The sequence below is a fragment of the Bactrocera dorsalis genome, chromosome 3 (genome assembly GCF_023373825.1).
Source record: "Bactrocera dorsalis isolate Fly_Bdor chromosome 3, ASM2337382v1, whole genome shotgun sequence".
NCBI classification, from domain to species: Eukaryota; Metazoa; Arthropoda; class Insecta; order Diptera; family Tephritidae; genus Bactrocera; species Bactrocera dorsalis.
Genome location: NC_064305.1, coordinates 92,715,484 through 92,727,540, shown reverse-complemented (window position 1 = coordinate 92,727,540; position 12,057 = coordinate 92,715,484). Strand labels below are relative to the sequence as shown.

The following is a 12,057-nucleotide window of genomic DNA, read 5'->3' as shown; positions in this document are numbered from 1 at the left end:
TGTTACGTTCACCGTTTAGTAAAATACTTAGGATGCTAACTAAACTAATTATAATTATCTGGCAGCACTAATATATCTTGCACAGCTGCTATATTTAAGTTTATTAACAATTGTACGAAGAATATTTAGTTATTTATGCATATCATTGGACAAAAAATACTATAATTCAACTTTTAAAGTGTGTACCGATTAGCGCCTAAAGCAACAAACAATTTCCACCAGGATGACAGAACATGCAAGTAATCCATATGATATGGATAGTTCGGCATTTGATTCTGAAAAATATTTGGAAAAGTTGTTAAAGGTAAAGCCATACACCCTTATTTCTTAAGAAAGTGTTTTGTAAATTTTTGTTGTGATTCACAGGATTGTACTTTAAAACAAATAATGGACACTGAAACTGCTGTAATAAAGGACACTCAAACGCTACATTCCGATATGCAGACACTCGTCTATGAAAACTATAATAAATTCATATCAGCAACAGATACTATAAGAAAAATGAAAAACGATTTCAAGGAAATGGAATCGGATATGAATTTGTTGCGCAATAAAATGAATTCCATAACATCGTTTAGTGAGCAAATTACAGATACATTACAGGGGACTCGTTCGCAACTGTGTCGTCTGTCTGAAAAACACTCGCTACTTAAACGTCTGCAATTTTTATCCTCTCTGCCAGCGAAATTGAAGGGTCTAATAGAAGAACAGAATTACGCTCAAGCTGTTCAAGACTATTTACATGCACAAAAGGTGTTTGCACAATATGGTCGACAACCCTCATTCGATGGCATTCAGAGAGATTGCGCGTCAATATTGTTCGACTTGAAAGGCCGCCTGAGGAATGATTTTCAAATGGCGAGTAATTCAGCTCAATCTTTAAGTGAAATTGGTGAGTTATTATTGCAGTTAGATGAAAAACCTGCAGATTTGGCTAATGAAATGCTGACTTGTGCTGCAAAACGTTTGCACGAACAAATAGTACTACTGCAGGTATTTGTAATATAATTTATTGTGATCTTTACATAAATGGCTTAATGGTTGTTATATAACAAGGATCAAACTGAACGAGACATGATTGAATTTGTTGATATGGGCATAGAAGGATTTCTCAATGACCTAACATTAGTGGTTACTTCATATTTTGATATGTTTGTAACAAAAAGCTATGATAAAGAAAGGTAAGATCTGCACTATAAGTTTTTCAAAAGTGCCCTCAGAATTGCATAAAAATCCACATTTGTCTTTAATTTTATCTTTAGCGATGATTTTCAAGAACATTCCTTGCGCCAATTAAACGTATTTCTTAACCAAAATATTGACAAATACTTGACACTCGTTCATGATCGTGTTGAATCAGACATTGGCTTTGGTGATACGCAAATACTACTTCGAGCCCTTGATCGCCTCCATCGACGCCTTCTGGCTATGCGCAATATTTGTCGTGGATTGGAGATACAACGTAACACAGTAGACATCATAATCGCAGCTGCACATCAACTTTGCGAAGCACATTCTAAATCATTAAAAGATCACTTCTCCGATAGCCTTAGCTCTGTACGTTTGGCACTAGTTTCTGCAAAAAGTGACAATAATAATGGGGCAAATTTGAATGAATTAATTACTAATTTGTATATGTCAATGGTGGAAAAGGTAAAAGGGGTGTTACAAGATTTATTAGTATTTCTGCAGACGGATTGGTCATTCAATATTAAAGCAGATTACAAAGGAGGTCTATGCGTTGAAGGTATACGGGAGAGTTTATTAATTGGTAAATATAAATAATGCCACGTGACATCAATTTTTATTATATATAGTATATAAAAATTTTCAGGATTCATGCGTTATATTTCTAAAATGATGTGTTCTTTTGCTGAAATTTCTAGTCCAAGTCCTCCAAATCTTCTATTGGTTTTATCAAAAACATGTGTGGAAATGGAGCAAAATGGTGTGCATATTCTGGTAAATTCTTAGGTCTACAATATTTACAAAAAATTATATTACTCGTTTTTATTTTAGATCACTTTGGTTGACGACTTATATGAAATCGATTCAGAAAACAGTGCAGTATTAACTCATGAAACCGAAATTTGCGCAGAAATGCGCGAAACTGCGCAAACCCTATTAGATGCATATGTTCGTTTACAGGGCACAAATATTTCACAGGTATTACATTTACTATATATGTATAACACATATTCATATGTATATATGTATGTACATTATAATCATATTAGATGATGAGGAAGAGCGTAGAAACTCGAGATTGGCTAAACTGTCTTGAACCTCGTTCAGTACGGGCTGTAATGAAACGGGTTGTGGAAGAGCTGGGGTCAATCGAAACCGTTGTGGCTAGCCTTTATGAAGCCGGCGTTAGGACAACAGCAAGCAGTGATTCTAGTCGTAAAACCCATTTTAGCACATTAACAACAACTAAGCAACATTATCGTTCTAATTGGTCGAATTATACGCCATCACAATTAGAATCTAACTATGTCTCGAATATTCATCGATTATTTTCGGAGCGCATTGACATATTTACTAATGTTGATTTTTCAAAGGTGTCCATTGTGACTGGTATCATTAAGATTGGCTTGAAGGTAAATTAGTTTGGTGAATATCTTAGGATTGTTTCTTTTTCTTTAAAAGTATGCATACATTTTTAGACTCTTTTGGAATGCGTACGTCTTCGCACATTTAGTAAATTTGGCTTGCAACAGGTACAAGTGGATACTCATTATCTGCAAATGAATCTTTGGCGATTCGTCGCTGATGAAAAGTAAATATCGTATATCGTTTAATTTACTAATGATTCCTTTCAAAAAAGTATTTTACGAACTTATTTCAGTCTCGTAAATTTTCTGCTTGATGAGATACTCGGATCCGCTGTACATCGATGTTTAGAGTCGATACTTATGGAACCGAATGCGGTCGAAATAATATGCGAGCGCGGTTAGTATTATCTGTTCCAGTTCATCGCTTTAAAAACAAATCATAATAAATAATATAACCAATTGCTGAATATCACTAATAATTTTAATTTTCTGTCCAATTGATATGCTAGCCTAAACATGGATATATTTAAAATTAAACAGATTTGTATTTGATATAAAATAAAAATTTATTTCAAGTACCTTATACTAATTTATTGTAAAAATTATACTATTGTCGTTCGGATTCGCGTCTTCGTTATCACTGAAACCTTCTGTTGTCACTAAAATGTTGTGTGTTTCTCTTCCATCGTCTGATTTAATCATAATTACTTGTGGCATAGAATCATCATCACTGCTGATATCGACTTCTGTAGCATTTTGACTATTCGGAAACTTTGATTCGGTTGATTTGTCTTTATCTATCTTATCGATATAAACATCTGGTTTCGCAGCATTTTCACGCCGCTGTTTGCGGGTCTCTTCGAACTCTTTAGGATGCATTTTCTTACGATGTGAATGCATATTTGCATTGGAATTAAATGTTTTAGGACAGTGTGGGCAACTGTATAACACCTCGCCTGTATGCGTGGTCATATGCTCCTATAAAACACACACATGTATATATGTGTATATATCACTATAAGTAATTAACGAATGCATATTTTAGAAAATACCTTTAAAGATATAGCTTTTTTGAAAGCCTTCTTGCAAACACTACACTCGAAAACGCGTTCAGATTTATGAACATAACGTTGATGACTGAGTAGGGCGCTGCGATTTGGCGCCACCTTTCCGCATATACTACAAACGTGTAAGGTGCCATCGTCGTTATGACGTCGCTTATGTTTCTGTAAACTATATTTATCTTTATGCCATGATCCACATTTTTCGCATTGAACTTTCGGCAAAACAATACCAGAGTGCTCCAACTGATGTCGGGCAAAAGCTGTGCGCCCCCTTATGACCTTCGCACAAACATCACACATAGTGGCACCATAACTGGAATGCATTGTTTTCATATGTGTGCTCAGCATGTTGGCTGATGCGAACCTTTTGAGCAAAAAAACGTATAAATACTTTTAAAATTACGATAACAGAAACTATATTTACCCTCTTTTACAGATATCACAAATGTGACTACGTTCTTCATGAATAAGACGATGTTGTTCAAGGATATAGGGACGTGCAAACCGTTTCGGACAGTGTTCACATTGATACTGTTTTTCTTCTTCCGGCTGGTGTTTGATCAAGAAATGGTTACGCATACATTGTTTATCGGCAAATGTTTTGTCGCAAGACTCACACCTGGACATAGAAAAGTTTTAACAATCAACAATTACATTTCGATTTAATATATAATCTAACTAAGTTTACCTATAACAATCCGGATTAATATGTTTTTCTATATGTCCTACCAAAAGGGCTCGTTTATGAAACTTTTTATTGCAGCAAGTTGCGTATCCTTTACATTGGTGAATTTTCTCCATATGTTTTCTTAATTGAGAAAATGTCTGTTGTTCCGTTGCACAAATATCACATACTAAACGTATACATTGCGCGATTTTTTCATCAATTAGACGCATCCGTTCCTCATAGCTTTCCTGTTTCGAATAATCACCTTCATTTGAATCAATTTTAGATTTCGTTTTCCCTTTTTTATCCCTTGTTTCACTTTTAATTTTAGGTGGTCGACCTCGACGTTTTCTAATTCCAAAATCTGCCCTTTGACATTCATTGTCCATTATTTTCAATTCACGTTCTGATGTTCTTTTGATGTGTTCTGAAATTTTCTTTGTTTTAGAGCGAGTGGAACGAAGCTGTCGTTCTAGCGGTAAAGCAAGTGCGTCTGAAATTTATTATATATATGTAAGTATTTAGCAAATATTTATAGCTTGATATTTTTTTTATAAAATTTATCACCTTCACTTTCTTCCACAATACCCATAACTTCTTCCATAAATGATTCACTATTTATGTAAGGCTCATCATTATCGACAGACTGTTCACATTTCAATTCTTTCGATTCCACACAGTTTAAGCCTTTGACAGCAAGCTTTTCCGGTGTAATGATATTTTGTTGATTGTTTATTACGTCATCATCATTACTGAAGTCGGTTTTGGGAATTGTGGTTGACAAATTTTGTTCTAACCATTCATTGACATCTTTTTCGTTGGTTATTGAATAGTTACGCTTCCTACGGCAAGTGGGCTCTATATCGGTCTTTAATGAAAATCGTTCTGTTAATAACCTATGAGCTTCCTCCACACCTAAGTAAAATTCATTGAAATTGGAAACGCTAATCCAACACGAATTGCATATTGCAGTAGATATTGGGTCATCACTCCTTGGCTAAAAAAAATAACCTTTTGATAAAAGTTGATAATGAAGATGTTTTGGCAACTTACCTCGAACCAGAAGTATTTAGCAAGTACTGCAGCCACATTCAATTCAATACCTATCTCGTCAAAAATATTAATTACATCTTTAAAATGCTTCAGGCACAATCTACAAATCATTTTTATTTGTTTTTATGTCCCTAGGGTTAATTAAAATTTGATAAATAACTCTCTGCCAGCTATTAAAACTAATAAAATAGAAAGTACAAATCAATCCAGCCGTAAACAAAACTACAGACTTCTCAGGCGTTGCCACTTTTTTAAGTAAAAAAGCTGAAGCATAAACATTAAAGAATAATATATTAAATAATTGGATTTAAAAAAAGTTATTTACCCACTTCCTGAAAGCAAGATGATACTGACTTTAATTTTTGATAGAAGTATAAAATTGCAATTTATATTACTTATGTTTAACGAATTTTGAAAAATGAATTTCAGATCGATAAGATAACCCCATTTCTAAGTAATTTAATCGATATTTTAATATTATAGAAGAAGAACGAATAGCTTAACTTTTTGGGAACGAAATTTTATTGAATTGTTTTTTTTTTTAACTCTGCTTGATATATAAATACTAAATATGAAGGTAAATATTAAAGTGATCTGCTTCCACTACAATATGACTTACTTTTCATTCTTAGCGTATTAGTGAAAAGAAACTGGAAGCTTTCGCCGTTGGGAACATGGGCAAACGCACCCTTTCCAAAAAGGAAATTGAAGAACAGAAGAAAAAAGAAGACGAAGCTGCCGCCGCACATGTAATCAGTTATTTATTTATATAAGAAGTATATGCTGTACTAAACTTCCTTCTTATATGTCTCAGGTATTCAAAGAATTTGTGGAAACATTTCAAGAAGCACCTAGCGCCTCATCCAAAGTATGGGTGAAAGCCGGTACCTACGATGCTGGTTCAAGACGTAAGTTTAATGATATTTTAACTAACATAGTATTTGTTATTTATGATATTTTATTTTCGAAGGTGAAGACAACCGCGAAAAGGGCAAATTGTATAAACCTGGATCAAAGCTGGATGAAAAAAGCGCAGCAGAAAAGGCACAGGAATACGCTAAAATGCTTGCATCGGACCTTAAAAAAGATGTAGTTCCGCTAAAAAAGAAAAGCCAAGAAAAGAAAAAGAGCAATTTAGAATTGTTTAAAGAAGAATTAAGACAGTAAGTTACCGAGAACTTTATCGCACTGTATTAAATGCATCACATCTTTTAGAATACAAGAGGAACGTGAAGAACGTCACAAATACAAACATCTGGCGGGTCAGGCGGTAGCTCAACAGATCGTTGAGAATGCACCCGAAGCACGGGAATCGGGATCATTCGACACCGGCGACCCAAATACAACTAATCTCTATTTAGGCAATCTCTGTCCCAAGGTTTGTGTTTTTTTGAAATATTGTAGGAAAAACGTATGTATTTTATTTTTACATTCATCATTTCAGATTTCAGAACAACAGCTAATGGAAATTTTCGGACGATATGGGCCGCTGGCTAGCATAAAAATTATGTGGCCACGTTCTGAAGAAGAAAAACAAAGAGGTCGTAATTGTGGATTCGTTGCTTATATGAGTCGTAAAGACGCCGAAAGAGCTCTCAGAACTCTGAATGGGCGGTACATAATGGGTTATGAAATGCGGCTAGGTTGGGGTAAATCCGTACCAATTATGAACCAACCCATTTTTATACCACCTCCGCTTTTGGAACTTACTTTACCACCACCGCCATCTGGTCTACCATTTAACGCCCAACCACCACCTGCAGAAGCTCAAAATATACCAAGAATAAATTACAAAGAATACACCACAGAAGAAGAGAAGGAAAATATGGAAAAGGTAATAGATGTTGATTGTTTCAATTTAATGTTTTATCTCTTCAATAAAATTTTCTTAATTTTTATAGATTCTATATAAATCTGTTGTGAAAGTCTTCATACCTACAGAAAAGTGAGTTGATAAAGTTGCTAAATAAAGTATGTAAGAAATGTTCATATTATATTGCAGAGCGGTACTGAATATTATACATCGTATGATTGAATTTGTCATACGTGAAGGCCCTATGTTTGAAGCATTGATAATGAGTCGTGAAATAGAAAATCCATTATTTTCGTTTTTATTCGACAACGAAAGTCCTGCGCATATATATTATCGATGGAAACTATTTTCGTTGTTGCAAGGTGATACTCCCTCAGAATGGAACGAAAAAGAGTTTCGAATGTTTAAAGGGGGTCCTATCTGGAAGCCACCGATAGCAAATTTTTACACAATGGGTATGCCAGAAGAACTGGTGGTTGACCCAGATGCCACCGTTGTGCATAAAGGTGCACTTTCAAATGCGTACGTAATCATCCAGCAATGATGAAACTGTTTTATTCATAACTAAACCGTTTTATTTTTAGTCAACGCATTCGCTTAGAAGACCTTTTACGTCATATAACACCTGAACGCTCACGCATTGGTGATGCAATGATATTTTGCATCGAACACGCTGATGCCGCAGATGAAATTTGTGAGTGCATTACCGAATCGTTATCCAATCCAGACACATTGGTATCAAAAAAAATTGCTCGTCTTTACCTCATATCCGATTTGTTGCACAATTGTACTGTGAAAGTTTCGAATGCATCATTTTTCAGAAAAGCGTAAATATAAATAAACATAAATATTTAATGATAATATTTAACAATTCAACTATTTCAGCATTGAAAAACATTTAATGGAAGTATTCGAAAATTTGCACAATTTTTTTAATTCAATGGAGAGTCGGTTAAAAGCTGAGGGTTTAAAGTCGCGTGTTATCAATGTAATACGAGTTTGGGAGGAATGGACAATATATCCTAAGGAATTTTTGGCAAAACTGAAAAGTATATTTTTGGGAAAACAGGTATATAAGAAGTTCCTCGCAAAGGAAATCATTTTTTTATAAACATTTTTTATGTAAAAATTTATATATAAAAAATAGTTGCCAGTATTAAAAATTTTTGCTCTACATATAAATATATTGTTTCTTGGAATTTTCTATATGAAGGTCGCGCCATCACCACCTCCAATAGAGGAAGCTGTAGAAGAACTGCAAGATGACATTGATGGGGCTCCCTTGTCAGGTGATGAAAAAGACGACGAAGACTTAGATGGTATACCATTGGATGGTGCAGCTTTGTTAAAGAGCGCTCTGATGAGGGGATTGCCAGAAGCGATGTCAATACAAAAAACTACACCCACAAGGCGGGGTACTGGTATTGAAGAAGATGACGACATCGATGGAGTACCATGTAAATTCTAAATCAAAAATATTTACAAATTAGATTTGTTACAATTAATCCATTTGTTTCTTAATCGCAGTGGACGAAGACATTGATGGCATACCTTTGGAAAAACTACCTTCTGATCTCAGCGATGCTCAAATGAGGTCAAATGCCAAGAGTGGTGCGTTCATACCATCGAAGTGGGAAACAGTTGATCCCGAACAAGTTGAAGCTCAGGCAATCACAACTAGTAAATGGGATACTTTGGATCCACCACAAGCACCAAAGTTTTACGACTCTAGTGATGATGAACAGATAAGCAATAACGTTGCACATCATTACGACGACGATAAACGCACAAAACTACGTGAAATTGAAGTGAAAACAATGCAATATCAAGATGAGCTGGAAGCAGGCTTGAGACAACTAAAATCTGGCTGGACTATAAGTGAACAAGTTGAATACTTTAGGCGGAAGTTGCTAAAAAGGGTCAGTAGTACGGCAAGAACTGAAAGTGGATAAAAACTATTTTTTTTTTTATTTCTTAAAGGACACTGATGTAGCAGATTCCCCACTAACGTATGTCAATGCGAAAGAAAGTCGTCGAGGGAGTGAATCTCCAGATAGCACCAGCAGACGAGCACGTCGTGTTAAGCGGTCGCCTTCGCCAGTACAATATAATAGTAGCAGTTCACGATCATCACCAGCGCGTACAAGTTATAAACGATCACGTTCTCCACTAACTACACGACGCGAAGTATCCCCTACCACTTCTGGCACGCGCAGTGTTAAATCCTCCAGACGAAATCGTTCACGTTCCCTTTCCGACTCGCCAAAGAGGTATGCAGAACGCACAGTATATTTATCAAAATCAGCTCGATATGAAAATTCACCACGTTCACGTAAATCGCCTTCCCCAGGCTACTCATCGTCGCGTTCAACTAAACGTGATGATAGAGAACGAGAATATCGTAGCGAGAAGCATAAAAGCCGCCATAAGCATTGAATTCAGATGGAAGGATACATCATAAATGTATTTAATACAAGCATTTCCAATAATTAAGTAATAAAAAATAATAAAATTTATTTAATGAAACTTACACGTTGTCATGATCATGGTTTAATAAGTTTGGTATGCAGGTATATTTTAAATATCAATGGAATTCAGTTTCAATGGAAATAAACTAGAATACGAGGCAGAAATAAGCCATAGCCAATTTTATAGCTTGAAGAATTTCCTTATCACAAATTTACCATATTACTTTAACGTTAGTATATACGCTTATTAGACATAAATTCAGTACAGTTCCTTCAAAAAGAATTGATTTCGCTTTCTTGCTTATAAATCTCTATTATATCTTCAATAATTTCCCAATGTTTTTCTTTTGTCAAATCACTGACAAATGGCTGAAAGAGAGTTGGTAAAAACATTATAAATTTCAAAATTTATATCCTATAATTAAACTTGCCGTATACCACATGGATGCTTCATCGGATTCATCAGCAAGTGGGACTTGAATGCCATACGATTGTAATGCTAAAGACAGACAACATATTGCGATGTGTGACGGTTTATGGTTAAGGATTTTTGAGCTGTGATGAAAATCTTGAAGAAACGAGGCTGCTGACTTTGCTATCGGCACTGATGACCAAATGGTATGACCTAACCAAGATTGCAGCGTTTTCATATAGTAAAGCAAATACTGTTGTAAAAATTGTAATAAAGGTTTATTTGGTATACATGAAAGCATAAAGTTCCATAATACTACCTTGTGTGGATGTTCAATGTTCAAATCAAATTTCAAAGTGCGAGCGATTAGCAACTCCGCCTGCACTATGGCATCGCGTATTGACCAATATTCATCTCCTAATTCTAGTGGTGGCGTCCCACGATTTAAGGTGTTATGTGTAACATTAATAACATCTCGAATTTTTACAGGATCGTCCTTAATTTTTCCTGCTAGGTATAATGCAGAAGCAGCAATAAGCTGGGAAGAAAGCATAAGAACAAATAAGAAAATTGTATTATATGTATATATGTAGAGTTGCAATTTTTTTTTTTATTAATCGACTTACATATTCATCATAGTCAGTACTTGATACTTCTTTAAAGAAGCGGTGAAATATTATAGCTGCACTTGCTGATGTTAGTGGCTTAATTTGCAGTTTAATAGCGCATTCAAATAGGAAACGTGGTACAACACCAGGCTTATCCACTTTGCTGAAATTATTACAATTAGTTGTATATTTTAGTTCACAAGTGCGATGTACTTATATACGCCAGATTTTTCGAATTATGACATTAATTTTACCGATAGTCTGTTGGTTTTTGTTTTTGGGTTTTATTCGCTTCAGATCGCTTTTGAACTGACATCACGTCCAATAAGTTCTTCATTGTTATTCCTTTAATTAATAGTAGCCCTGTGTGAAATTTTGACATTTTTTAAAATTAATATTTATAACTTATTGAATTTTTACAAAGGCATTACTTTCTAATAAGCGTAGTTTATTAGCTAATAAGCTATTTGAATAACGTCAAAACTGGTTATTTGACCCCAATGAAAGCGAACGGCGAATACAATTCTTGTTTTTGTAAGACAATAACAAATTTAAAAATTTATGCATTTGTCATAATTTCAGAGAGTTACTCGGAAAATTTTTAATATTTTATGGTTTTTCTACTATACATTTAAAACCAAACTCTTCAATGAAAAATATGTTAGCATTTATGTATAAATTGGTCTAATATACTCGTACAGTGCACAGATGTCATGTTTATACACGTTGTTTATTCCCCCAACCACCCCACACTCTTCCAACGCAAACAAAACATCGCTAAAAAATATTATCATTTTAATATTATAAAAAGTATGTGATTTTTTTTATTAGGACTTTGTAATTTTGTTTTGTTGTCGACTTACCAGAAATAACAAATTATGTACACATAAAAACGACACTTTAACAGCAAGCAAAATATGTTATTCACCAAAGTACTTTGTAAAGCACTGTAAATTAGGGATGCTCGATGAACATCGATGTTCGATGATCATCGATGTTGAAAGCAAAAACATCGATGTTTTAATATCGATGTTGCCATACGAAAAATATCGCAACATCGATGTTAACGGAATCAATCATCGATGTCAACTTACGGCCTCACGCACGACACGGACGTCCACCAAACCAACCAACTTGGGAAACAAATTATGTCTTCTATGAACGCAGCCACAAATCAAATTTTTTAGTTGTGAACTTCACAAACTGATTTGTGGCTGCGTTCACAATGTGAACGCGTCATTCCGGTCGTTCCCTTCATTCGTTCGTTCTTCGTGATTCGTCTTGCACATTTACGCTCACTCCCACTTCTATTTGTTTGTTAATAAAAAATTGTGTTGTGCGTACCTATTTAAATTTACTGATTTGTTCGTATTCTACTGGTGTTGTGCATATATATATTTATATTACATGGAATACA

General features: G+C 34.7%; 4 protein-coding genes across 6 annotated transcripts; 2 read left to right on the top strand and 2 right to left on the bottom strand.

The window, feature by feature from the left end:
* Positions 1–74: 74 nt before the first annotated feature.
* LOC105230639 (vacuolar protein sorting-associated protein 51 homolog) lies at positions 75–3,140 on the top strand. 2 transcript variants are annotated; one of them, XM_029552202.2, is made up of 10 exons: positions 80–304; positions 367–993; positions 1,057–1,181; positions 1,263–1,771; positions 1,835–1,962; positions 2,020–2,166; positions 2,238–2,600; positions 2,667–2,779; positions 2,849–2,952; positions 3,065–3,140. In XM_029552202.2, exons 1-10 carry the CDS (start codon positions 224–226, stop codon positions 3,067–3,069), a joined length of 2,202 nt encoding a protein of 733 aa, XP_029408062.2. In that variant the 5' UTR covers positions 80–223; the 3' UTR covers positions 3,070–3,140. The 2 variants fall into 2 exon arrangements, with proteins under 2 accessions (XP_011209860.2, XP_029408062.2); XM_011211558.4 differs by having other exon boundaries at positions 75–304; positions 2,849–3,140.
* On the bottom strand, positions 3,097–5,587 carry LOC105230640 (transcription factor grauzone). Its single transcript, XM_011211559.4, has 6 exons — positions 5,340–5,587; positions 4,854–5,283; positions 4,308–4,779; positions 4,044–4,238; positions 3,608–3,983; positions 3,097–3,533 (listed from the first exon to the last, which is right to left on the bottom strand). Exons 1-6 carry the CDS (start codon positions 5,448–5,450, stop codon positions 3,141–3,143), a joined length of 1,977 nt encoding a protein of 658 aa, XP_011209861.2. The 5' UTR covers positions 5,451–5,587; the 3' UTR covers positions 3,097–3,140.
* A 170-nt stretch (positions 5,588–5,757) lies between these two features.
* Positions 5,758–9,682, top strand: LOC105230638 (U2 snRNP-associated SURP motif-containing protein). Its single transcript, XM_011211557.4, has 13 exons — positions 5,758–5,916; positions 5,972–6,088; positions 6,154–6,247; positions 6,310–6,502; positions 6,555–6,717; positions 6,784–7,173; positions 7,241–7,284; positions 7,342–7,674; positions 7,737–7,979; positions 8,038–8,221; positions 8,366–8,609; positions 8,680–9,071; positions 9,133–9,682. Exons 1-13 carry the CDS (start codon positions 5,911–5,913, stop codon positions 9,586–9,588), a joined length of 2,859 nt encoding a protein of 952 aa, XP_011209859.2. The 5' UTR covers positions 5,758–5,910; the 3' UTR covers positions 9,589–9,682.
* On the bottom strand, positions 9,642–11,617 carry LOC105230637 (cyclin-Q). 2 transcript variants are annotated; one of them, XM_011211554.4, is made up of 6 exons: positions 11,504–11,617; positions 10,895–11,003; positions 10,659–10,803; positions 10,352–10,570; positions 10,052–10,285; positions 9,642–9,989 (listed from the first exon to the last, which is right to left on the bottom strand). In XM_011211554.4, exons 2-6 carry the CDS (start codon positions 10,975–10,977, stop codon positions 9,894–9,896), a joined length of 777 nt encoding a protein of 258 aa, XP_011209856.1. In that variant the 5' UTR covers positions 10,978–11,003; positions 11,504–11,617; the 3' UTR covers positions 9,642–9,893. The 2 variants fall into 2 exon arrangements, with proteins under 2 accessions (XP_011209856.1, XP_011209858.1); XM_011211556.4 differs by lacking the exon at positions 11,504–11,617 and adding an exon at positions 11,072–11,351.
* Between the last annotated feature and the right edge of the window lie 440 nt (positions 11,618–12,057).